We start from the raw sequence: 26,448 nt of genomic DNA, 5'->3' as shown, positions 1-26,448 counted from the left end.
ACTACTGTTCCATCGATGTGGATGGGGGTGTTCCCTCTGCTGTTTCTGAAGTCCACAATCATCTCCTTAGTTTTGTTGACGTTGAGTGTGAGGTTATTTTCCTGACACCACACTCCGAGGGCCCTCACCTCCTCCCTGTAGGCCGTCTCGTCGTTGTTGGTAATCAAGCCTACCACTGTTGTGTCGTCCGCAAACTTGATGATTGAGTTGGAGGCGTGCATGGCCACGCAGTCGTGGGTGAACAGGGAGTACAGGAGAGGGCTCAGAACGCACCCTTGTGGGGCCCCAGTGTTGAGGATCAGCGGGGAGCAGATGTTGTTGCCTACCCTCACCACCTGGGGGCGGCCCGTCAGGAAGTCCAGTACCCAGTTGCACAGGGCGGGGTCGAGACCCAGGGTCTCGAGCTTGATGACGAGCTTGGAGGGTACTATGGTGTTGAATGCCGAGCTGTAGTCGATGAACAGCATTCTCACATAGGTATTCCTCTTGTCCAGATGGGTTAGGGCAGTGTGCAGTGTGGTTGAGATTGCATCGTCTGTGGACCTATTTGGGCGGTAAGCAAATTGGAGTGGGTCAAGGGTGTCAGGTAGGGTGGAGGTGATATGGTCCTTGACTAGTCTCTCAAAGCACTTCATGATGACGGATGTGAGTGCTACGGGGCGGTAGTCGTTTAGCTCAGTTACCTTAGCTTTCTTGGGAACAGGAACAATGGTGGCCCTCTTGAAGCATGTGGGAACAGCAGACTGGTATAGGGATTGATTGAATATGTCCGTAAACACACCGGCCAGCTGGTCTGCGCATGCTCTGAGGGCGCGGCTGGGGATGCCGTCTGGGCCTGCAGCCTTGCGAGGGTTAACACGTTTAAATGTCTTACTCACTTCGGCTGCAGTGAAGGAGAGACCGCATGTTTCCGTTGCAGGCCGTGTCAGTGGCACTGTATTGTCCTCAAAGCGGGCAAAAAGTTATTTAGTCTGCCTGGGAGCAAGACATCCTGGTCCGTGACTGGGCTGGGTTTCTTCCTGTAGTCCGTGATTGACTGTAGACCCTGCCACATGCCTCTTGTGTCTGAGCCGTTGAATTGAGATTCTACTTTGTCTCTGTACTGGCGCTTAGCTTGTTTGATAGCCTTGCGGAGGGAATAGCTGCACTGTTTGTATTCAGTCATGTTACCAGACACCTTGCCCTGATTAAAGGCAGTGGTTCGTGCCTTCAGTTTCACACGAATGCTGCCATCAATCCACGGTTTCTGGTTAGGGAATGTTTTAATCGTTGCTATGGGAACGACATCTTCAACGCACGTTCTAATGAACTCGCACACCGTATCAGCGTATTCGTCAATGTTGTTGTCTGACGCAATACGAAACATCTCCCAGTCCACGTGATGGAAGCAGTCTTGGAGTGTGGAGTCAGCTTGGTCGGACCAGCGTTGGACAGACCTCAGCGTGGGAGCTTCTTGTTTTAGTTTCTGTCTGTAGGCAGGGATCAACAAAATGGAGTCGTGGTCAGCTTTTCCGAAAGGGGGCAGGGCAGGGCCTTATATGCGTCGCGGAAGTTAGAGTAACAATGATCCAGGGTCTTTCCACCCCTGGTTGCGCAATCGATATGCTGATAAAATTTAGGGAGTCTTGTTTTCAGATTAGCCTTGTTAAAATCCCCAGCTACAATGAATGCAGCCTCCGGATAAATCGTTTCCAGTTTGCAGAGAGTTAAATAAAGTTCGTTCAGAGCCATCGATGTGTCTGCTTGGGGGGGATATATACGGCTGTGATTATAATCGAAGAGAATTATCTTGGTAGATAATGCGGTCTACATTTGATTGTGAGGAATTCTAAATCAGGTGAACAGAAGGATTTGAGTTCCTGTATGTTTCTTTCATCACACCATGTCACGTTGGCCATAAGGCATACGCCCCCGCCCGTCTTCTTACCAGAAAGATGTTTGTTTCTGTCGGCGCGATGCGTGGAGAAACCCGCTGGCTGCACCGCTTCGGATTGCGTCTCTCCAGTTAGCCATGTTTCCGTGAAGCAGAGAACGTTACAGTCTCTGATGTCCCTCTGGAATGCTACCCTTGCTCGGATTTCATCAACCTTGTTGTCAAGAGACTGGACATTGGCAAGAAGAATGCTAGGGAGTGGTGCACGATGTGCCCGTCTCCGGAGTCTGACCAGAAGACCGCTTCGTTTCCCTCTTTTTCTGAGTCGTTTTTTTTTTTTTGGTCGCTGCATGTGATCCACTCGGTTACACTGGTTGTAAGGCAGAACACAGGATCCGCATCGCGAAAAACATATTCTTGGTCGTACTGATGGTGAGTTGACGCTGATCTTATATTCAGTAGTTCTTCTCGGCTGTATGTAATGAAACCTAAGATGACCTGGGGTACTAGTGTAAGAAATAACACGTAAAAAAACAAAAAACTGCATAGTTTCCTAGGAACGCGAAGCGAGGCGGCCATCTCTGTCGGCGCCGGAAGTACCTACTTTAATTCTGTGCATAACACTTGTATCTTTTATCAAGGTTTATGATGAGTATTTCTGTAAATTGATGTGGCTCTCTGCAAATTCGCCAGATGTTTTCGAGGCACAACGTTAGTGAACATAACGCGCCAATGTAAAGAAGTTAAGCTTTAATTTGGTGTACTGCCTTGTGAATACATGAAAGTTATGGTCATGAAACTTTATGGAGTCTTAAAGGAGGCCTGTAACACCTACAGATGAAACATTATGGAATCTTAAAGGAGACCTGTAGCACCTACAGATGAAACATTATGGAGTCTTAAAGGAGGCCTGTAACACCTACAGATGAAACATTATGGAGTTTTAAAGGAGGCCTGTAACACCTACAGATGAAACATTATGGAGTTTTAAAGGAGGCCTGTAACACCTACAGATGAAACATTATGGAGTCTTAAAGGAGGCCTGTAACACCTACAGATGAAACATTATGGAGTTTTTAAGGAGGCCTGTAACACCTACAGATGAAACATTATGGAGTCTTAAAGGAGGCCTGGGTAATGTCGTAATGTCATAAATATGCCAACTTTGATTAAATATTTCTCAATTATGCTTCTAGATACAAATGTTAAATGTGTGTCAACAATCCTTCCTCCAAAGGACCATTCTATGAAAGCTATTTCATGAAAATCCCCTAAATCATGTTCTTTTTTGTCTGTGTTTCATGAGGAATCACTCAATAGATTGTTTCCTCTGTGTTGTCTACGAATCATTGCATTCACAGTGTTGTGCATCTGAGGCTGACATAGTGCTACTCCATGAGTTATTAATGTCTCCAACATCTGACAGTCTGAGAAAAACAGCTGTGAAACCATCAGCACTAGTGAAGAATATTATATAAACTACAATGGGTAGGCTTACATGTTTCCTCAAAGTTGGAGATGTCTGAAAGATAATCCTTAAAGGTTATACTTTACATTTGTTCACAAAATTTATGTAAACTATAAGTCTATGTTTTTCACCCATATTATACTGAGTTTGACCCAGACCCAGCAACTTTCCCCATGAATTTATGAAGCCTGAGTTTTTATAAACAATCACATTTATTTATAAAGCCCAGTTTTACATCAGCAGTTGTTCCAAACTGCTTTACTGTAACCCAGCCTAGACCCCAAAGAGGTTTAGGAAAATTAGTAACGTCCCGGGTAGAGGACAAGCTTTCACAGCAGTCCATCAGGCAGGAAGAAAAGTACTACCATGTGCGGGGTTGGGGAGGAACGGATAACTTAAAACTTTTTTCTACTGTAATCCATTACGTTACCAGCAAAAATATTGTAATCAGATTACAGATACTTTTGAAAAACTACTAGGATTTTTGCAGATCATTTTTTTTTTTCACACCTTTCTTTTTTACAATGACATACAAATTAGCATTGAAAAAAGGGCAAGTTTAAGTTTGTTCTGCCTGAGTGAATCTGAACACAAGTCAAGTTTGATGGAACAGGGGAAAGATCAGGAACAGGCTTTTGGAGGCAACAGTCCAACCTATGTCTTCCAATGGTGCGACTGCTGTCGTTATCCAGAGATTATCCAACATGAAGAAACGTTTGGAGGTAAGGAGGACAGCAGTGATGTAGCCTACGGCAGTGTTGTAGCACAGTTTTGCGTGGCTCCCGCAAGGTTCCAAGCAAGCTTGAGACCCTGGGTCTCGATCCCGTCTTGTGCAATTGGATCCTGGACTTCTTGACGGGCTGCCCCCAGGTGGTGAAGGTAGGAAACATCACCTCCACTTCACTGATCCTCAACACCGTGGCCCCTCAAGGGTGCGTGCTCATTGAGTTGGAGGCCAAGCATGCCTCTAACTTAATCATCAAGTTTGCAGACGACACAACAGTAGTAGGCTTGATTACCAACAACAATGAGACAGCCTACAGAGAGGTGAGGGCACTCAGAGTGTGGTGCCAGGAAAATAACCTCTCACTCAACATCATCAAAACAAAGGAGATGATCATGGACTTCAGGAAACAGCAGAGGGAGCACCCCCCTATCCACATCGATGGGACAGCAGTGGAGAAGGTTTAAGTTCCTCGGCGTACACATCACTGACAAACTGAAATGGTCCACCCACACAGACAGTGTGGTGAAGAGGGTGCAACAGTGGTTCTTCAACCTGAGGAGGCTGAAGAAATTTGGCTTGTCACCTAAATCCCTCACACATTTTTACAGATGCACAATTGAGAGCATCCTGTTGGGCTGTATCACTGCTTGGTACGGCAACTGCACTGCCCACAACTGCAGGGCTCTCCAGAGGGTGGTGCGGTCTGCATAACGCATTACCGGTGGCAAACTACCCGCCCTCCTGGACACCAACAGCAACCGATGTCACATGAAGGCCAAAAAGATAATCAAGGACAACAACCACCCAAGCCACTGCCTGATAACCCTGCTATCATCCAGAAGGTGAGGTCAGTACAGGTGCATCAAAGTTGCGACCAAGAGAGTGAAAAACAGCTTTTATCTCAAGACTATCAGACTGTTAAATAGCCATCACTAGCACAGAGAGGCTGCTGCCTATATACAAAGACTTGAAAACACTGGCCTCTAATAAATGGAACACTAGTCACTTTAATAATGTTTACATATCTTGTACTCATCTCATATGTACACCACCATTCTAAATTGTGGTTGTCACTTAGAAATGTCCTTGTTTTTGAAAGAAAAGCTTTTTTTGTCTATTAAAATAACATCAAATTGATCAGAAATACAGTGTAGACATTGTTAATGTTATAAATGACTATTGTAGCTGGAAACAGGAGAGCAATGTCTACACTGAATTGCTGATCATCTCATATGTATATACTGGAGGGTCATGTCAGGATGAGCCTGCAGGAAGGGTACTCACTCCTGGTGAGACAAACCACGACTCGTCAGTGAAGAGCACTTTTTGCCAGTCCTGTCTGGTCCAGCAACGGTGGGTTTGTGCCCATAGGCGACGTTGTTGCCGGTGATGTCTGGTGACGACCTGCCTTACAACAGACCTACAAGCCCTCAGTCCAGCCTCTCTCAGCCTATTGCGGACAGTCTGAGCACTGATGGAGGGATTGTGCATTCCTGGTGTAACTCGGGCAGTTGTTGTTGCCATCCTGTACCTGTCCCGCAGGTGTGATGTTCGGATGTACCGATCCTGTGCAGGTGTTGTTACACGTGGTCTGCCACTGTGAGGACGATCAGCTGTCTGTCTTGTCTCCCTGTAGCGCTGTCTTAGGCATCTCACAGTATGTACATTGCAATTTATTGCTCTGGCCACATCTGCAGTCTTCATGCCTCCTTGCAGCATGCCTAAGGCACGTTCACGCACATGAGCAGGGACCCTGGGCATCTTTCTTTTGGTGTTTTTCAGAGTCAGTAGAAAGGCCTCTTTAGTGTCCTAAGTTATCATAACTGTGACCTTAATTGCCTACCATCTGTAGACTGTTAGTGTCTTAACGACCGTTCCACAGGTGCATGTTCATTCATTGTTTATGGTTCATTGAACAAGCATGGGAAACAGTGTTTAAACCTTTTACAATGAAGATCTGTGAAGTTATTTGTATTTTTACGAATTATCTTTGAAAGACAGGGTCCTGAAAAAGGGACATTTCTTTTTTTGCTGAGTTTATTAGCCCTCTGATTACAATGAAGAACAAAATGTGCTGCTTTGTTCTGGGCCAGCTGCAGCTTAACTACGTTTTTATTAGCAGCCCTTGACCACATGGCTGGACAATAATCAAGATCATATAAAACTAGAGCCTGCAGTACTAGCTTTGTGGAGTGTGGTGTCAAAAAAGCAGGTAATCTATTTTTACGGAGAGACCTCTCTCCATCTTTACAACCATTGAATCTATATGTTTTGACCATGACAGTTTACAATCTAAGGTAACACAGAGTATTTTAGCCTCGTCAACTTGTTCAACAGCCACACAATTTATTACCAGATTCAGCTGAGGTCTAGAGCTTAGGGAAGCATAAACAACAGAGTAGGGCTGGCTAATATATCCATAGTTTTGAGGTTATGCTCAAGTATAACAATTAGGCTAATCTATACTTCCATATTTCCAAGTCCTGTTTTTGAAGCTCAAGCAATATTCAATTCATTGGAATGACTGGAAATCTGACAGACTTTGCTTTTTAATGTAAAGATATAACCTAATATGCTATTATCTGTAGTAGAAAGCAATGGGTTAGAAGAAGCCTACATAATCAACCCATAAAGTAATATGTAATATCCATTTCTGGCCAGCTATGTAAACTCTAACTGCAATAGATGTCATTCAGTGATATTCTTCTGGGCTCCCAAGTGGCGCAGCGGTCTAAGGCACTGCTTCTCAATGCAAGAGGGGACTCTACAGTCCCTGGTTGAAATCCAGGCTGAATCACATCTGGCTGTGATTGGGAGTCCCATAGGGCGGCGCACAATTGGGCCAGGGTAGGCGTCTTTGTAAATAAGAATTTGTTCGTAACTGAGTTGCCTAGTTGAGTACAAATTATTCAAATTCCTCTTTAAGGAAAAGTAATCAGATTATGTTACTGAGTTTGGGTAATCCCAAAGTTACGTTCCTGATTACAATTTTGGATAGGTAACTAGTAACTAACGGATTACATTTAGAAAGTAACTTACCCAACCCTGACTATGTGTTTTTTCTCTCCCTGGGAAAGAGTAAATGGATGACGTCACGGCAGGGTTGGTCTCTCGTTTATTAGGCAAACCGAAGTGCCAGGTTGCAAGAGCTCGCTTCACACAGTGCGCTGTGTCTGCCTGGAAACTTAGAGGGCTAGCTCACCCCATACACTCAGCTAGGGATGTTTTACTAACTACTTTATAAACAGAGGACAACGCAAACATTGACACAAGTGCTGTAACTCTCTTAACTTTAACTAAACGGTAATTAGTTTAAAGGTCAGTTGCACATTCACTGAAGTTTGACGAAAGTTGTCTGTCCTTTTTTGTTTATTTTTGCTGAAGAGCGGATTGCTTGTTAAAACTCTACTTTTGGATTGGTTGATATTTTCTTAGTCTCGAAGAGAAACTGTAAGACTCGATCGAGATGGTTGTCCTGTCACTGACGGTACTAGTAGGATTTATAGGAAGTCTGACTTCAGCCGACAACGTAAGTGTCTTTCACTTTACCGTTATCTGGATACTCTGTAGGTACTTTGTGTTTGTTAACTACCTTTAAGTTACAAAGTTTTGCAAGCAGAAGTTAAAAAGTTGTGTGTAACTTCTAGCAGAACGCTTCTCTAAAATATATTGAGAAGTTAGATCTAACTTCAGATATACTTTCTGTCACTGAACGAAAGTCTGGAACTTCGTGACTCCACCTGGAGCTTCTGATGTAAAATTGTAAGGAATTTAGATAGGCCTATAGATGTTATTTCTTACCAAAAATATCGTAGGCAAACCTAGTTGAAAGACCATGCATATTTTATAGAAAAACCTTTATTAAAATGTGAACCTTTGATTTTGATGAAATTAAAATGTTTTTCTCTCCCTCTCCAGGCTGATGCCATAGATAAAGAAGGTAAGACTATTTGTTGTTATTTTTTTACCCCATTTATTAATTAACTTATTTTTAACGTTAAAATCTATTAACTTAACTAACTTATTTCTCATGGGTTTTTATTTTGTATTTTTAGTTCTACTATTTTGATATTGAATACTGCAGTGTTGGGTAGGGCTGGCAAGACTGGTGCATGTGACAAATCAAAACTAAAACTTGAACTTAATTCATATATAACAAGCTGGTTTGTAAACAACAGCTGTAGTGTTATGATCAACTCAACGTAATATGGTAACTAATGTCTAATCTGGGAGGAAGGGGAGGAGTGTGTCTGTCTCTCTGTATGTGTGTCTGGTCAGCCATACACACTCACTTTCATGACATGACTGAGTTGCTTGAAAGGTTTTATTAGAAGGGGAAAACTGCTATTGCTAGAATCCTTTACATCTGCTGCCACTCTGAGGTCAGGAAGCAGTGAGCTGCAACAATGTCCTGCAGGATCCCAAATACATATCCTACTTCCCCATCCAAAATCACCACAACATCCTACATCAGGATTCCCTCTAGCTCTGGTCCAGGGTGTTAGCGCGTTCCTTTACTACGATCTCTTTAGTAGAGGAACACACACTAACGCCCCTGGACCAGAGCTAGATCCCCTCCACATCCTACTGCATCAGCCGTGAGCTTTGGGCCCAGATCTATAGTTCTATAGTGTTACAGTGCTTTAGGTTATAATGTCAGTTCTATAGTGTTACAGTTCTATAGTGTTACAGTTCTGTAGTGTTACAGTTCTATAGTGTTACAGGTCTGTAGTGTTACAGTTCTATAGTGTTACAGTTCTATAGTGTTACAGTGCTTTAGGTTATAATGTGAGTTCTACAGTGTTACAGTTCTATAGTGTTACAGTTCTATAGTGTTACAGGTCTATAGTGTTACAGATCTATAGTGTTACAGATCTTTAGTGTTACAGATCTTTAGTGTTACAGTGATTTAGGTTATAATGTCAGTTCTATAGTGTTACAGTTCTATAGTGTTACAGTTCTATAGTGTTACAGTGATTTTGGTTATAATGTTCCTTCTATAGTGTTACAGTTCTATAGTGTTACAGTTCTATAGTGTTACAGTTCTATAGTGTCACAGTTCTATAGTGTTACAGATCTTTAGTGTTACAGTGATTTAGGTTATAATGTCAGTTCTATAGTGTTACAGTTCTATAGTGTTACAGTTCTATAGTGTTACAGTTCTATAGTGTTACAGTGATTTTGGTTATAATGTTCCTTCTATAGTGTTACAGTTCTATAGTGTTACAGTTCTATAGTGTTACAGTTTTATTGTGTTACAGTTCTATTGTGTAACAGATCTATAGTGTTACAGTTATATAGTGTTACAGTGATTTAGGTTATAATGTCAGTGCTATAGTGTTACAGTTCTATAGTGTTACAGTTCTATAGTGTCACAGTGCTTTAGGTTATAATGTCAGTTCTATAGTGTTACAGTTCTATAGTGTTACAGTTCTATAGTGTTACAGTTCTATAGTGTTACAGTTCTATTGTGTAACAGATCTATAGTGTTACAGTTATATAGTGTTACAGTCATTTAGGTTATAATGTCAGTTCTATAGTGTTACAGTTCTATAGTTACAGTTCTATAGTGTTACAGTTCTATAGTGGTACAGTTCTATAGTGTCACAGTTCTATAGTGTCACAGTTCTATAGTGTCACAGTTCTATAGTGTCACAGTTCTATAGTGTCACAGTTCTATAGTGTTACAGTTCTATAGTGTTACAGTGATTTAGGTTATAATGTCAGTTCTATAGTGTTAGTTATATAGTGTTACAGTTCTATAGTGTTACAGTGATTTAGGTTATAATGTCAGTTCTATAGTGTTAGTTATATAGTGTTACAGTTCTATAGTGTTACAGTTATATAGTGTTACAGTGCTTTAGGTTATAATGTCAGTTCTATCGTGTTACAGTTCTATCGTGTTACAGTTCTATCGTGTTACAGTTCTATCGTGTTACAGTTCTATAGTGTTACAGTTCTATAGTGTTACAGTTCTATAGTGTTACAGTTCTATAGTGTTAGTGATTTTGGTTATAATGTTCATTCTATAGTGTTACAGTTCTATAGTGTTACAGTTCTATAGTGTTACAGTTCTATAGTGTTACAGTGCTTTAGGTTATAATGTCAGTTCTATCGTGTTACAGTTCTATCGTGTTACAGTTCTATCGTGTTACAGTTCTATCGTGTTACAGTTCTATAGTGTTACAGTTCTATTGTGTAACAGATCTATTGTGTAACAGATCTATAGTGTAACAGATCTATAGTGTTACAGATCTTTAGTGTTACAAGGATTTAGGTCATAATGTCAGTTCTATAGTGTTACAGTTATATAGTGTTACAGTTCTATTGTGTAACAGATCTATAGTGTTACAGTTCTATAGTGTTACAGTTCTATAGTGTTACAGTGATTTTGGTTATAATGTTCCTTCTATAGTGTTACAGTTCTATAGTGTTACAGTTCTATAGTGTTACAGTTCTATAGTGTCACAGTTCTATAGTGTTACAGATCTTTAGTGTTACAGTGATTTAGGTTATAATGTCAGTTCTATAGTGTTACAGTTCTATTGTGTTACAGTTCTATAGTGTTACAGTTCTATAGTGTTACAGTGATTTTGGTTATAATGTTCCTTCTATAGTGTTACAGTTCTATAGTGTTACAGTTCTATAGTGTTACAGTTTTATTGTGTTACAGTTCTATTGTGTAACAGATCTATAGTGTTACAGTTATATAGTGTTACAGTGATTTAGGTTATAATGTCAGTGCTATAGTGTTACAGTTCTATAGTGTTACAGTTCTATAGTGTCACAGTGCTTTAGGTTATAATGTCAGTTCTATAGTGTTACAGTTCTATAGTGTTACAGTTCTATAGTGTTACAGTTCTATAGTGTTACAGTTCTATTGTGTAACAGATCTATAGTGTTACAGTTATATAGTGTTACAGTCATTTAGGTTATAATGTCAGTTCTATAGTGTTACAGTTCTATAGTTACAGTTCTATAGTGTTACAGTTCTATAGTGGTACAGTTCTATAGTGTCACAGTTCTATAGTGTCACAGTTCTATAGTGTCACAGTTCTATAGTGTTACAGTTATATAGTGTTACAGTGATTTAGGTTATAATGTCAGTTCTATAGTGTTAGTTATATAGTGTTACAGTTCTATAGTGTTACAGTTATATAGTGTTACAGTGCTTTAGGTTATAATGTCAGTTCTATCGTGTTACAGTTCTATCGTGTTACAGTTCTATCGTGTTACAGTTCTATCGTGTTACAGTTCTATAGTGTTACAGTGCTTTAGGTTATAATGTCAGTTCTATCGTGTTACAGTTCTATCGTGTTACAGTTCTATCGTGTTACAGTTCTATCGTGTTACAGTTCTATAGTGTTACAGTTCTATAGTGTTACAGTTCTATAGTGTTACAGTTCTATAGTGTTAGTGATTTTGGTTATAATGTTCATTCTATAGTGTTACAGTTCTATAGTGTTACAGTTCTATAGTGTTACAGTTCTATAGTGTTACAGTGCTTTAGGTTATAATGTCAGTTCTATCGTGTTACAGTTCTATCGTGTTACAGTTCTATCGTGTTACAGTTCTATCGTGTTACAGTTCTATAGTGTTACAGTTCTATTGTGTAACAGATCTATTGTGTAACAGATCTATAGTGTAACAGATCTATAGTGTTACAGATCTTTAGTGTTACAAGGATTTAGGTCATAATGTCAGTTCTATAGTGTTACAGTTATATAGTGTTACAGTTCTATTGTGTAACAGATCTATAGTGTTACAGTTATATAGTGTTACAGATCTTTAGTGTTACAGTTCTATAGTGTTACAGTGCTTTAGGTTATAATGTTTGTTCTATAGTGTTACAGTTCTACAGTGTTACAGTTCTATTGTGTTACAGTTCTACAGTGTTACAGTTCTATAGTGTTACAGTTCTATTGTGTAACAGATCTATAGTGTTACAGTGATTTAGGTTAGAATGTCAGTTCTATAGTGTTACAGATCTTTAGTGTAACAGTGATTTAGGTTATAATGTCAGTTCTATAGTGTTACAGTTCTTTAGTGTTGCAGTTTTATAGTGTTACAGTGACTTAGGTTATAATGTCAGTACTATAGTGTTATAGTGCTTTTGGTTATAATATTAGTTCTATAGTGTTACAGTGATTTAGATATCTATATGTAGTGTCCAAAATGTCTTTCAAGCTGTCAGGCATTCCCTTGTCAGCAAGGGAGACATAGTGGATGCTGCAGTGTACCCAAGTGGCGTTGGGAGCAACCGCTTGCATGCCCGTTACCACTCCACTAGGTCTCCCTGTTATGGCTTTTGCGCCGTCAGTACAGATATCAACATGAGCAGCAGTTAAGTTTGGCTACAGCGGGACCGTTAGTGGAATTCCAGCGAGGGACGTTGTTACGAATCCCTTTTTGCCCGACAGTCTAGGGGGGATGGTAACGAGACCCGTAACATAATTCATGCAAAGTATAATAGTGACAAAGTAACGGTGAGAACGAAAAACCACAAACAACTAAATTACCGTCAAACACTCATGGTTTATTTTTAAACACACGGTAAAGGGGAGGGGGAAAAGGGGCTGAGCTGAACCCAAGGAAAGAAACAAATATCCCAAAACACCCCTAAGCTAGACTAGCCTACTTCAATACAGCTAACTAACTAACCAAAATTACAGCGGGTGGTCCACCCAGTTCTAACTAGTGTTCTTAGACAAAGTATTCCTACGGGTAATGTTTGCCCAAGGGTGACTTGACTTGGTACCCCCTTTTCCCACCAACAAACAAACAGTTATGAAGCACAACAATACAATACTCACATAATAACGGACAAAGTGAAATGTAGTTGCAAAAACCAAAAGAGAGATCTCTGCATACAAATAGAGATGGAAACAGAGAGATCAAGCTCCAGAGAAAACATCTGAATCGGTTTTTAAACCAAGGGAAAGGATGTGTTTGGGTAAGAGAAAAGGAGCAGGTGTCTTCTGATTAGCGACTGATTGGGGAATGATGATTGCCACCTGTGAGGGGAGGAAGGAGAGAAAATAAATACACAGGATACTTGTATCCGTAACAGACGTAATTGATTGGATGTTAATTATTTGACTGGGCTACCTGTATTTGACATTGTGTTGTTATTTCTCTGAACATCAGATGGTTTCATGTTATTTTTGGCAGTGAAACGAGGCTACTCAGGTGAGAAAAAAACCTCCCTCAAATGTATAGCCCCGTTGGAAAATTCAAATGGACTGCTTGAAAATGTGAATCACATTTTTATTTGGCGTACCCCTGACGGCATTGCCCCAGTTTGGGAATACCTGGTGTAGATGAAGGGGAAGAGACTGATTGTTTGAGACATTTTTGTGCCATTCAGAGGACGAATTAAGTGCCTTTGAATGGGGTATGGTAGTAGTTGCCAGGCGCACTAGTTTGTGTCAAGAAGTGCAACTCTGCTGGGTATTTCACGCTCAACAGTTTCCCATATGTATCAAGAATGGTCCACCATACAAAGGACATCCAGCCAACTTGACACAATTTTGGGAAGCATTGAAGTCAACATGGGCCAGCATCCCTATGGAATGCTTTGGACACCTTGTAGAGTCCATGCCCCAAAGGATTGAGGCTGTTCTGAGGGTGAAAGGGGAGGGGGTGCAACTCAATATTAGGAAGGTGTTCCTAATGTTTGGTATACTCAGTGTATATTGATTATAAAATATTGATTATTAATATTGTTGTTTGTTTATTCCAGACCAGCTGCGTAGCCGCCTGAGAGAGTATGGCCTCATCACCCCCATCAGCACCGACTCCCATGGTCACTTCCTGTCCCACCTGCTCTCTGCCAATCACAAGCAGCGAGTGAAGAGGGAGGTTGGGGCAGAGGGCTCGGAGCAGGCCAGTGATAGGCTGTTCTTCAACATCACGGTATTCGGCAGGGAGTTCCACCTGAGGCTCCGTCCCAACGACCGCCTGGTGTCTCCTGGGGCCATGGTGGAGTGGCACGACCAGGTCCCTGAACCAGACAACGGCAGCAGCAGTAGTACAATCACTAGTAATAGTGGTAGCAGAGGTACTATCCGTGTTGGTGGAGAGAATGGGAGTGAGTCGACCAGCGGTGGAACGGAGAGGATTCTCAGGAGGAGGTTGCTGAAAACAGACTGCACCTTTATCGGTGACATCACTGACGTAAAGGGAGCCTCCGTCGCCATTAACAACTGTGATGGACTGGTAAATTCTCGTCAGCCTTTAACGCAAACACACACACACACACTGCCCCCTCGACACTCTCAACACTTTAGAGATGATTGGTGACCTAATCATGTGGTGGTCAGTGGTTTTAGATGGTTGGAACTCTGGTCTATAACTGAGTGGTGGTTTTAGATGGTTGTGACTCTGCTGTCTGCTCTATGGCTCTGGTCTATAACTGAGGCTTGAACTTATCATGTGGTTTTAGATGGTTGTAACTCTGGCCTATAACTGAGGCTTGAACTTATGTGGTTTTAGATGGTTGTAACTCTGCTGTCTGCTCTATAGCTCTGGTCTATAACTGAGGCTTGAACTTATGTGGTTTTAGATGGTTGTAACTCTGCTGTCTGCTCTATGGCTCTGGTCTATAGCTGAGGGGTTAGTCTTCTCTATATATGGTGGTTTACAGCACATTCTGCTCCAGATATTCCTCATTCTGACAGCTGGAAGAGGCTGTCCTGATGTTTGTCATGGATGAGTGGTCCTCCATTACTCTCTGCTAACTTGACGTCCATCTTTCCACACGTACACTACAGAGCCTTAGGAAAGTATTGACCCCTTGACTTTTTCCAATTTTTAAAAAACATTTTCCTCATCAATCTACACACAACACCCCATAATGACAAAGCAAAAACAGGTTTTTAGAAATGTTTGCTAATTTATTACAAATAAAAAACAGATACTATATTTACATAATTATTTTGACCCATTGCTTTGAGATTCGAACTTGAGCTCAGGTGCATCCTTGAGATGTTTCTACAACTTGATTAGAGTCCACCTGTGGTAAGCTATATAAGTTCCCACAGTTGCAGTGCATGTCAGAGCAAAAACCAAGCCATGAGGTCGAAGGAATTGTGCCATAAAGATAGGATTTTGTATAGGCACAGATCTGGGGGACGGTACCAAAACATTTCTGCAGCGTTGAAGTTCCTCAACAACACAGTGGCCTCCATCATTCTTAAATGGGAGAAGTCGGGAACCACCAAGACTCTTAGAGCTGGCCTTCCGGAAAAACTGAGCAATCGGGGAAGAAGGGCCTTGGTCAGGGAGGTGACTAAGAACCCGATGGTCACTCTGACAGAGCTCCGGAGTTCCTCTGTGGAGATGGGAGAACCTTCCAGAAGGACAACCATCTCTGCAGCACTCTACCAATTAGACCTTTATGGTTGTGGCCAGATGGAAGCCAATCCTCAGTAAAAGGCACATGACAGCCCGCTTTAAGTTTGCCAAAATGCACCTAAAGGACTCTCACACCATGAGAAACAAGATTCTCTGGACTGATGAAACCAAGACTCTACTCTTTGGCCTGAATGCCAAGCATCATGTCTGTAGGAAACCTGGCACAATGTTTTACAGCCGAAGGGACTGGGAGACTAGTCAGTATCGAGGGAAAGATGAACAGAGCAAAGTACAGAGATCCTTGATGAAAACCCTCTCCAGAGTGCTCAGGACCTCAGACTGGGATGAAGGTTCACCTTCCAACAGGACAACGACCCTAAGCACACAGCCAAGACAACACAGGAGTGGCGTCGGGACAAGTATCCGAATGTCCTTGAGTGGCCCAGCCAGAGCCTGGACTTGAACCCGATCAAACTTCTCTGGAGAGACCTGAAAATAGCTGTGTAGCGACGCTCCCGATCCAACCTGACAGAGCTTGAGAGGAACTGCAGAGAAGAATGGGACAAACTTCCTAAATGCAGGTGTGCCAATCTGGTAGCGTCATACCCAGGAAGACTCAAGGCTGTAATTGCTGAGGTGGTTAAACAAAGTACTGAGTAGGGTCTGAATACTTATGTAAATATGATATTTGAGTTTTTTATTTTTTTTAAACTTGCAAAAAAATCTAAACCTGTTTTTGCTTTGTCATTATAGGGCATTGTGTGTAGCTTGATGAGGGGGAAAAACTATGTAATCATTTTTGGAATAAAGCTGTAATGTAACAAAATGTGGAAAGTGTCAAGGGGACTGAATACTTTCCGATGCACTGTATGAGCAGGCTTTGTGTTCTAGAACTGCTCTTTCCTACACATCAGCTCTATAAAACACAGATTGGCTGGATGACTAAGGGCAGGAAGCTCTTGAATGAATGACTTTGGGCCAAGTAAAATCTTTTCCCTGGGTTATTTTCAGCAACCCATGGTAGTATATTTCCTCTGTTATTTTCAGTAACCCATGGTACTATGTTTTCCCTGTGTTAGTTTCAGTAACCCATGGTAGTATATTTCCCCTTGTTAATTTCAGTAACCCATGGTACAATATTTTCGTTATTAGTTTTCAGTAACCCATTTTCAGTAACCCATGGTAGTATATTTTCTCTGGGTTAACTTCACTAACCCATGGTACTTTATTTTCCATGTGTTCATTTCAGTAACACATGGTACAATATTTTCCCTGTTAGTTTTACATGCTGACCAGACCGGACACGTCGCATGTGCGAGCGTTGCAAAATACGTTTAGAAATCCATGTTATTCAATTATAGACCTTTCTATTTCTGACGCAGATCACGCTGCAAGTCCTGCCTCTCCCATCTCCTCATTGGTTTATAGAAGCAGGTACCCACGTGCCATCTCCTCATTGGTTTATAGAAGCAGGTACCCACGTGCCATCTCCTCATTGGTTTATAGAAGCAGGTACCCACGTGCCATCTCCTCATTGGTTTATAGAAGCAGGTACCCACGTGCCATCTCCTCTTTAGTTATACCACGTGGGTGATTGTCAGTAGTTATTACTCATCTCCATGTCAGTAGTCTGTTAGTAGTTATTACTCATCTCCATATCAGTAGTCTGTTAGTAGTTATTACTCATCTCCATATCAGTAGTCTGTTAGTAGTTATTACTCATCTCCATATCAGTAGTCTGTTAGTAGTTATTACTCATCTCCATGTCAGTAGTCTGTTAGTAGTTATTACTCATCTCCATATCAGTAGTCTGTTAGTAGTTATTACTCATCTCTATGTCAGTAGTTAGTGGTTATTACTCATCTCCATGTCAGTAGTCTGTTAGTAGTTATTACTCATCTCCATGTCAGTAGTCTGTTAGTAGTTATTACTCATCTCCATGTCAGTAGTCTGTTAGTAGTTATTGCTCATCTCCATGTCAGTAGTTAGTGGTTATTACTCATCTCCATGTCAGTAGTCTGTCAGTAGTTATTACTCGTCTCCATGTCAGTAGTTAGTGGTTATTACTCATCTCCATGTCAGTAGTTAGTGGTTATTACTCATCTCCATGTCAGTAGTTATTACTCATCTCCATGTCAGTAGTCTGTTAGTAGTTATTACTCATCTCCATGTCAGTAGTCTGTCAGTAGTTATTACTCATCTCCATGTCAGTAGTTAGTGGTTATTACTCATCTCCATATCAGTAGTTAGTGGTTATTACTCATCTCCATGTCAGTAGTTATTACTCATCTCCATGTCAGTAGTCTGTTAGTAGTTATTACTCATCTCTATGTCAGTAATCTGTTAGTAGTTATTACTCATCTCCATGTCAGTAGTCTGTTAGTAGTTATTACTCATCTCTATGTCAGTAGTCTGTTAGTAGTTATTACTCATCTCCATGTCAGTAGTCTGTTAGTAGTTATTACTCATCTCCATGTCAGTAGTCTGTTAGTAGTTATTACTCATCTCCATGTCAGTAGTCTGTTAGTAGTTATTACTCATCTCTATGTCAGTAGTCTGTTAGTAGTTATTACTCATCTCCATGTCAGTAGTCTGTTAGTAGTTATTACTCATCTCCATGTCAGTAGTCTGTTGGTGGTTATTACTCATCTCCATGTCAGTAGTTATTTCTCATCTCTATGTCAGTAGTCTGTTAGTAGTTATTACTCATCTCCATGTTTGTAGTTATTACTCATCTCCATGACAGTAGTCTATTAGTAGTTATTACTCATCTCCATGACATTAGTCTGTTAGTAGTTATTACTCATCTCCATGTCAGTAGTTAGTAGTTATTACTCATCTCCATGTCAGTAGTTAGTAGTTATTACTCATTTCCATGTCAGTAGTTAGTAGTTATTACTCATTTCCATGTCAGTAGTTAGTAGTTATTACTCATTTCCATGTCAGTAGTTAGTAGTTATTACTCATCTCCATGTCAGTAGTCTGTTAGTAGTTATTACTCATCTCCATGTCAGTAGTCTGTTAGTAGTTATTACTCATCTCCATGTCAGTAGTCTGTTAGTAGTTATCACTCATCTCCATGTCAGTTAGTAGTTATTACTCATCTCCATGTCAGTTAGTAGTTATTACTCATCTCCATGTCTGTTAGTAGTTATTACTCATCTCCATGTCTGTTAGTAGTTATTACTCATCTCCATGTCTGTTAGTAGTTATTACTCATCTCCATGTCTGTTAGTAGTTATTACTCATCTCCATGTCTGTTAGTAGTTATTACTCATCTCCATGTCTGTTAGTAGTTATTACTCATCTCCATGTCAGTAGTCTGTTAGTAGTTATTACTCATCTCCATGTCTGTTAGTAGTTATTACTCATCTCCATGTCTGTAGTCTGTTAGTAGTTATTTCTCCTCTACCACTGCCATTCTGCCTACTTCTATCTACAGAGAACTGTAGTTCTACTACCTATTGACTCCTACGGACCTCCTGCCTACTACTACTGCCTACTGACTTCTGCCTACTACTACCTATTGACTCCTACGGACCTCCTGCCTACTACTACTACATACTGACTTCTGCCTACTACTGACTCCCGCCTACTACCTACTGACACCTGACTCCTGCCTACTACTACTACATACTGACTCCTGCCTACTACTACTACATACTGACTCCCGCCTACTACCTACTGACACCTGACTCCTGCCTACTACTACTACATACTGACTCCTGCCTACTACTACTACCTACTGACTCCTGCCTACTACCTACTGACTCCTGCCTACTACTGACCTCCTGCCTACTACTACTTCTACCTTTTGACCTCCTGCCTACTACTACCACCTAATGACTCCTACTCATGGTCTCAAAATATTTCCAGAATATTCCCTTCAGGATAGTTCTGCCAGTTATTGTATTTCATTAACAGAGTGAGGTAGAGAGTTTAGAGAGCCATCTGTAGTTCAGGAGAGAAGACATGATATCTGCTGAGCTCTTGTGTGAAGAGAGATTGATTGGCCAACATATTTTCCTTTGCTCCTGTGATATGCTCCCCAAGCTACAACACCTATGGAGGAGCCCTCTAATATGGTCAGTTTTCTAAGTACGTTTGTGAAATATTTTCTTGATCTTAATTTTATTTTCCCGCCCAGAAATGCAGATATAATTTTTTTCTCCGCCGACAGGTTACTTTCACTTCTACCTCTTTTTAGTTTTTTCAAATCTGAAGACGTTTGCCGTTGTAGTTTTTCTTTAAAGTTCCTTTTTAAGGGTGGATAAAAATGGCAAGTAATGATGACGAAGGTTTGCACACATTTCTAAACTAAATACACCTTTAAACAACACACCCGATGAAAGGTGGCAGTGTCCTGTCTGAATCCAGGCTTTTTAAAAGTGGCAGGATTTTTTTTTTTTTAATAAAGCAAGTTCTGAAGTGGAGACTGGAGAGGCCGTCTCAGAGAACGGGACCGCTTCAGTCCAGCAGGCTGTTTGTTTTGGCAGGGAGGTGCGGTCTGCTTGACCGACACCTCTCCCCCTCAGACCCAGCCTCTACAACCAGTCCTATACCTCAGACCCAGGCCTTTACATCAGACCCAGTCCTATACCACCAATACCTCCCAACACCACAGTACATCACAGTCCCACCAATACCTCCCAACACCACAGTACATCACAGTCCCACCAATACCTCCCAACACCACAGTACATCACAGTCCCACCAATACCTCCCAACACCACAGTACATCACAGTCCCACCAATACCTCCCAACACCACAGTACATCACAGTCCCACCAATACCTCCCAACACCACAGTACATCACAGTCCCACCAATACCTCCCAACACCACAGTACATCACAGTCCCACCAATACCTCCCAACACCACAGTACATCACAGTCCCACCAATACCTCCCAACACCACAGTTAAGTTCAAACCACTCTCGTGTGATGTCGTGACATACGCCTAGTTTCTTGAATCGGGTCACATTTAGCATATCAAAAGCATATCAAGTTCCTGATATGGACCTCAGGCAACAGCATATGCATCGTATGTGCTGAGAAAAATACTATGTAGGCCTACTGTCAGTATTTGTCATCAAATAGAGAAAGTAAGATGTCCACATAGACATTTTTGGAAAAATGTCCTCTGGTCTGATGAAACAAAAATAGAACTGTTTGGCCATAATGACCATCGTTATGTTTGGAGGAAAAAGGTGGGGCTTGCAAGCCGAAGAACACCATCCCAACTGGGAAGCATGGGGGTGGCAGCATCATGTTGTGGGGGTGCTTTGCTGTAGGAGGGACTGGTGGACTTCACAAAATAGATTGCGTCATGAGGAAGGACAATTATGTGGATATTTTGAAGCAACATCTCAACATCAGTCAGGAAGTTAATGCTTGGTCTTAAATGGGTCTTCCAAATGGACAATGACCCCAAGTATACTTCCAAAGTTGTGACAAAATGGCTTAAGGACAACAAAGTCAAGGTATTGGAGTGGACATCAGAAAGCCCTGACCTCAATCATATAGAACATTTGTGGGCAGAACTGAAAAATGTGTGTGCGAGCAAGGAGCCCTACAAACCTGACTCAGTTGCACCAGCTTTGTCAGGAGGAATGAGCCAAAATTCACCAAACTTATTTTGGGAAGCTTGTGGAAAGCTACCTGAAATATATGACCCAAGTTAAACAATTTAAAGGCAATGCTACCAAATACTAATTGAGTGTATCTAAACTTCTGACCAACTGGGAATGTGATGAAATAAATAAAAGCTGAAATAAATCATTCTCTCTACTATTATTCTAACATTTCACATTCTTAAAGTAAAGTGGTGATCCCAACTGACCTAAGACAGGGAATTTGAACTAGAATTAAATGTCAGGAATTGTGAAAAACGGAGTTTAAATGTATTTGACTAAGGTGTATGTAAACTTCCGACTTCAGCTGTATATATTTTTTCTTTATTTAACAGGTAGGCTAGTTGAGAACAAGTTCTCATTAACAACTGTGACCTGGCCAAGATAAAGCGAAGCAGTGCAAAACAAACAACAACACAGTTACACATGGAATAAACAAACAGAGTCAATAATAAAATTGAAAAAGTCTATATACAGTGTGTGCAAATGAGGTAGGATAAGGGAGGTAAGGCAATAAATAGACCACAGTGGCGAAATAATTACAATATAGCAATTAAACACTGGAGTGATAGATGTGCAGAAGATGAATGTGCAAGTAGAGATACTGGGGTGCAATGGAGCTAAATAAAATAAATAACAGCATGGGGATGAGGTAGTTGGATGGGCTATGTACAGGTGCAGTGATCTGTGAGCTGCTCTGACAGCTAGTGCTTAAAGTTAGTGAGGGAGATATGAGTCTCCAGCTTCAGTGATTTTTGCAGTTTGTTCCAGTCATTGGCAGCAGAGACCTGGAAGGAAAGGCAGCTAAAGGACAAATTGGCTTTGGGGGTGACCAGTGAAATATACCTGCAGGAGCGCGTGCGACGGGTGGGTGCTGCTATTGTGACCAGTGAGCTGAGATAAGGCGGAGCTTTACCTAGCAAAGACTTCTAGATGTTCTGGAGCCAGTGGGTTTGGCGATATAGTATCTGTAACGTATTTTGGTATGTAATTTGTCTGCATCTTAACTTCTTAAAGTGGCAATCAGCAGTAGAAACAATTATAAAGTGTCTCCCTGCTCCTCTTTCAGTAAAAGCTGAGGGATGGGGCTGGAGAAATGTAACCACTCTCAAATTCATAGACAGAGCTATAGATACAAGGACTGACCATCCATGATATCAAAATTGTAATCCTGTTTCTATGATCTGTTTCCACTTGTCTATATTATTAAATTCTACTTTGATTCTGCCAACTAGCTGTCCAATGTAGTTACCATTCCTTTCCAAGGATAGCAGCCAAAGTTAATTGAAGTCACTACTCTAGCAACAGGGACACAGGTTTAGTGCATGTTGAAAGTAGTTTTATCTTCAAAGCAAGTTTATCTGGTTACGCTTGAACCTGTTGTTATACATAAGGTGCAGTCATTAGGTCTATGTCTTGAAAAGAATGACATCAGGCTAGATTTACTAAGTGAACTGGTTTTATTCAAACTCAAACCCTATGTGAATGCCTTTGCTTCTGGGTATGCACACTTTATGGAAGAGACGATACATGCAGTGTAATGCTCCGGGTGTCGTGGGTGTGGAGTCAAATGCAGGAAACAGAGAGTTCAATGCTGTGCATCTTTTAATAGCGCTTAACACACCACAGGGTGCTCACAAAAGTAACGTTCCCAAACACAGGGAATCAAAATGTACAATGGAACAAATCACGACCAGGCACAAAACACGTACCTCCACAACAGAGCCGAAGGTTACATAGAAATAATCCCGCACAACAACCAGGCGGGCCGGCTGTCTAATAAAGACAAACTAATTAACCCTACACAGGTGCTACCACTAAACATACAAGGAGGGGGAGGAAAAACAATCAGTGGCAGCTAATAGGCCGGTGACGACGACCGCCGAGCGCCACCCGCCCGGGAAAAAGAAACACCCTCGGTCGGACTCGTGACAGTACCCCCCCCCCCTGACGCGCGGCTCCCGCAGCGTGCCGACACCGGCCTTGAGGTCGCCCGGAGGACGAGGTGCAGGGCGATCCGGATGGAGGCGATGGAAATCCCTCAACATGGAGGGATCCAAGATGTCCCCCACCGGTACCCAGCACCTCTCCTCCGGACCGTACCCCTCCCAGTCCACGAGGTACTGCAGGCCCCTCACCCGGCGCCTTGAGTCCAGAATGGCCCGGATCGTGTACGCCGGGGTCCCCTCGATGTCCAGAGGGGGGAGGGACCTCCGGTACCTCACTGTCCTGCAGGGGACCAGCCACCACCGGCCTGAGGAGAGACACATGAAACGAGGGGTTAATACGATAATAGGAAGGGAGTTGTAATCGATAACACACCTCGTTTATTCTCCTCAGGACTTTAAAGGGCCCTACACACTGCGGACCCAGCTTCCGGCAGGGCAAGCGGAGAGGTAGGTTTCGGGTCGAGAGCCAGACCCTGTCCCCCGGTACAAACACGGGGCCTCACTGCGGTGGCGGTCAGCACTCCTCTTCTGCCGTCCACTCGCTTGTCGTAGAGAGTCCTGGACGGCCCTCCAGGTCTTCCTTGGAGCTCTGTACCCATTCCTCCACCGCAGGAGCCTCGGTCTGGCTCGGATGCCATGGTGCCAGGACCGGCTGGTACCCCAACACACACTGAAAAGGGGACACGTTAGTAGAGGAGTGGCGTAGTGAGTTCTGAGCCATTTCAGCCCAGGGAATGTATCGTGCCCACTCCCCTGGCCGATCCTGGCAATACGACCGCAGAAACCTACCCACCTCCTGGTTCACTCTCTCCACCTGCCCATTACTCTCGGGGTGATAACCGGAGGTCAGGCTGACGGAGACCCCCAAGCGTTCCATGAACGCTCTCCATACCCGAGACGTGAATTGGGGGCCCCGATCAGAAACGATGTCCTCCGGCACCCCGTAGTGCCGAAAGACATGGGTGAATAACGCCTCCGCAGTCTGTAGGGCTGTAGGGATACCGGGCAACGGGAGGAGACGGCAGGACTTAGAGAACCGATCCACAATCACTAGAACCGTGGTGTTCCCCTGAGACGGCGGAAGATCGGTCAGGAAATCTATGGACAGATGTGACCATGGCCGCTGTGGAACGGGGAGGGGTTGTAGCTTCCCTCTAGGAAGGTGCCTAGGAGCCTTACTCTGAGCGCACACTGAACAGGAGGAGACATAACCCTTAACGTCTTTAGCCAACGTAGGCCACCAATACCTCCCCGAAGGCTCCCCACTGTCCTCGTCACCCCAGGGTGACCCGAGGAGGGTAGGACGTGAGCCCACCGAATCAGTTTGTCCCGAACACCAAGCGGCACATACCTTCGCCCCGCTGGACACTGAGGAGGCGCGGGTTCAGCCCGTAACGCCCGCTCGATGTCCGAGTCCAGCTCCCATACCACTGGGGCTACCAACTTTGAGGCGGGAAGGATGGGAGTTGGTTCGGTGGACCCATCCTCCGTGTCGTAAAGGCGGGACAGTGCGTCAGCCTTTACGTTCTGGGAGCCCGGTCTATAAGACAAAGTAAACCGGAACCGGGTGAAGAAGATGGCCCACCTTGCCTGACGTGGGTTAAGTCTCCTAGCTGCCCGAATATACTCCAGATTCTGGTGGTCGGTCCAGATGAGAAAGGGGTGCTTAGCCCCCTCAAGCCAGTGTCTCCACACCTTCAGTGCCTTAACCACCGCTAGCAACTCCCGGTCCCCCACATCATAGTTACGCTCCGCTGGGCTGAGCTTCCTTGAGAAGAAAGCGCAGGGGCGGAGTTTTGGTGGCGTACCCGAGCGCTGTGATAGCACGGCACCCACCCCAGCCTCGGACGCATCCACCTCCACTATGAATGCTAGAGAGGGGTCCGGATGCGCCAACACGGGCGCATCAGTGAACAGCGCCTTCAGCTTGTTGAATGCTCCGTCCGCCTCTGCTGACCACTGCAAACGCACCGGGCCCCCCTTCAGCAGTGAGGTAATGGGAGCCGCTACCTGGCCAAAAACCCTGGATAAACCTCCGGTAGTAGTTGGCAAAACCCAAAAACCGCTGCACCTCCTTTACCGTGGTCGGAGTCGGCCAATTACGCACGGCACTAATGCGGTCACCTTCCATCACTACCCCCGAGGTGGAAATGCGATATCCCAGAAAAGAGACGGCTCGTTTAGAGAACACGCATTTCTCAGCCTTGACGTATAGGTCATGCTCCAGCAGTCTACCAAGCACTTTGCGCACCAGAGACACATGCGCGGTGTGAGTGGCCGAGTAGATCAGAATGTCATCGATATAAACAACCACTCCCTGCCCGCACAGGTCCCTGAGAATCTCGTCTACAAAGGATTGAAAAACGGCTGGAGCATTTTTTAACCCATACAGCATGACGAGGTACTCATAGTGGCCTGATGTAGTACTAAATGCGGTTTTCCACTCGTCTCCCTTCCGAATACGCACCAGACTATACGCGCTCCTGAGATCCAGTTTTGTGAAGAACTGCGCTCCGTGGAACGATTCCACCGCCGTAGCGATGAGAGGTAGAGGGTAACTATACCCCACTGTGATGGTGTTTAGACCTCTATAATCGATACACGGACGCATGCCTCCCTCCTTTTTCCTCACAAAAAAGAAACTCGAGGAGACGGGTGAAATGGAGGGCCGAATGTACCCCTGTCCCAGCGACTCCGTGACATATGTCTCCATTGCCAACGTCTCCTCCTGGGACAGCGGGTACACGTGACTCTTGGGAAGCGCAGCGTCTACCTGGAGATCTATCGTACAATCCCTTCCCGGTCGATAAGGTGGTAATTTAGTCGCTTTCACTTTACTGAAAGCGATTGCCAAATCGGCATACTCGGGGGGGAATGCACACCGTGGAACCCTGGTCTGGACTCTCCACCGACGTGGCACCGATGGAAACTCCCAAACACCTTCCAGAACACTCCTCTGACCACCCCTGGAGAACCCCCTGTCTCCACGAAATTTTAGGATTGTGCCGGGCCAACCAGGAGTCCCCAGCACCACTGGAAACGCAGGCGAATCAATAATAAAGAAACTGATACGCTCCCTATGATTCCCCTGCGTCACCATGTCCAGTGGGACCGTGGTCTCCCGACCATCCCTGACCCTAATGGCCGGCTATCTAGGGAGTGCACGGGGAAGGGAGAATCTATCGGCACCAGCGGAACCCCTAACTTAAGGGCGAGTCCGCGATCCATAAAGTTCCCAGCTGCGCCTGAATCGACTAGCGCCCTATGCTGGGAAGAGGGAAAAAAGTGAAGGAAAAAGGTTAAGACAAACATGTGGCCAACAAGGGGTTCTGGGTGAGTTTGATGCTGACTCACCTGGGGTGACCGAGAAGCGTTCCGCCTGCCATCTCTACTCCCAGACGGACCCCCCCAGCACCGATCAGACGTGTGTCCTCTCCGACCAC

At 43.4% G+C, this 26,448-nt stretch overlaps 1 protein-coding gene across 1 annotated transcript in view; it reads left to right on the top strand.

Annotated features, from left to right (window-relative positions):
• Positions 1-7,199: 7,199 nt before the first annotated feature.
• The window catches only part of adamts3 (ADAM metallopeptidase with thrombospondin type 1 motif, 3), a 146,390-nt gene continuing 127,141 nt past the window's right edge, over positions 7,200-26,448 (top strand). Inside the window, exons 1-3 of the mRNA XM_042331164.1 lie at positions 7,200-7,597; positions 7,987-8,008; positions 13,811-14,286. Of these exons, the coding sequence (XP_042187098.1) occupies positions 7,535-7,597; positions 7,987-8,008; positions 13,811-14,286 (561 nt within the window). The 5' untranslated portion in view covers positions 7,200-7,534. The remainder of the gene's footprint in view (positions 7,598-7,986; positions 8,009-13,810; positions 14,287-26,448) is intronic.

This window comes from Oncorhynchus tshawytscha, linkage group LG12, assembly GCF_018296145.1.
Source record: "Oncorhynchus tshawytscha isolate Ot180627B linkage group LG12, Otsh_v2.0, whole genome shotgun sequence".
In the NCBI taxonomy this organism is placed as follows: Eukaryota; Metazoa; Chordata; class Actinopteri; order Salmoniformes; family Salmonidae; genus Oncorhynchus; species Oncorhynchus tshawytscha.
This window is presented reverse-complemented; position numbering and strand designations above follow the sequence as displayed.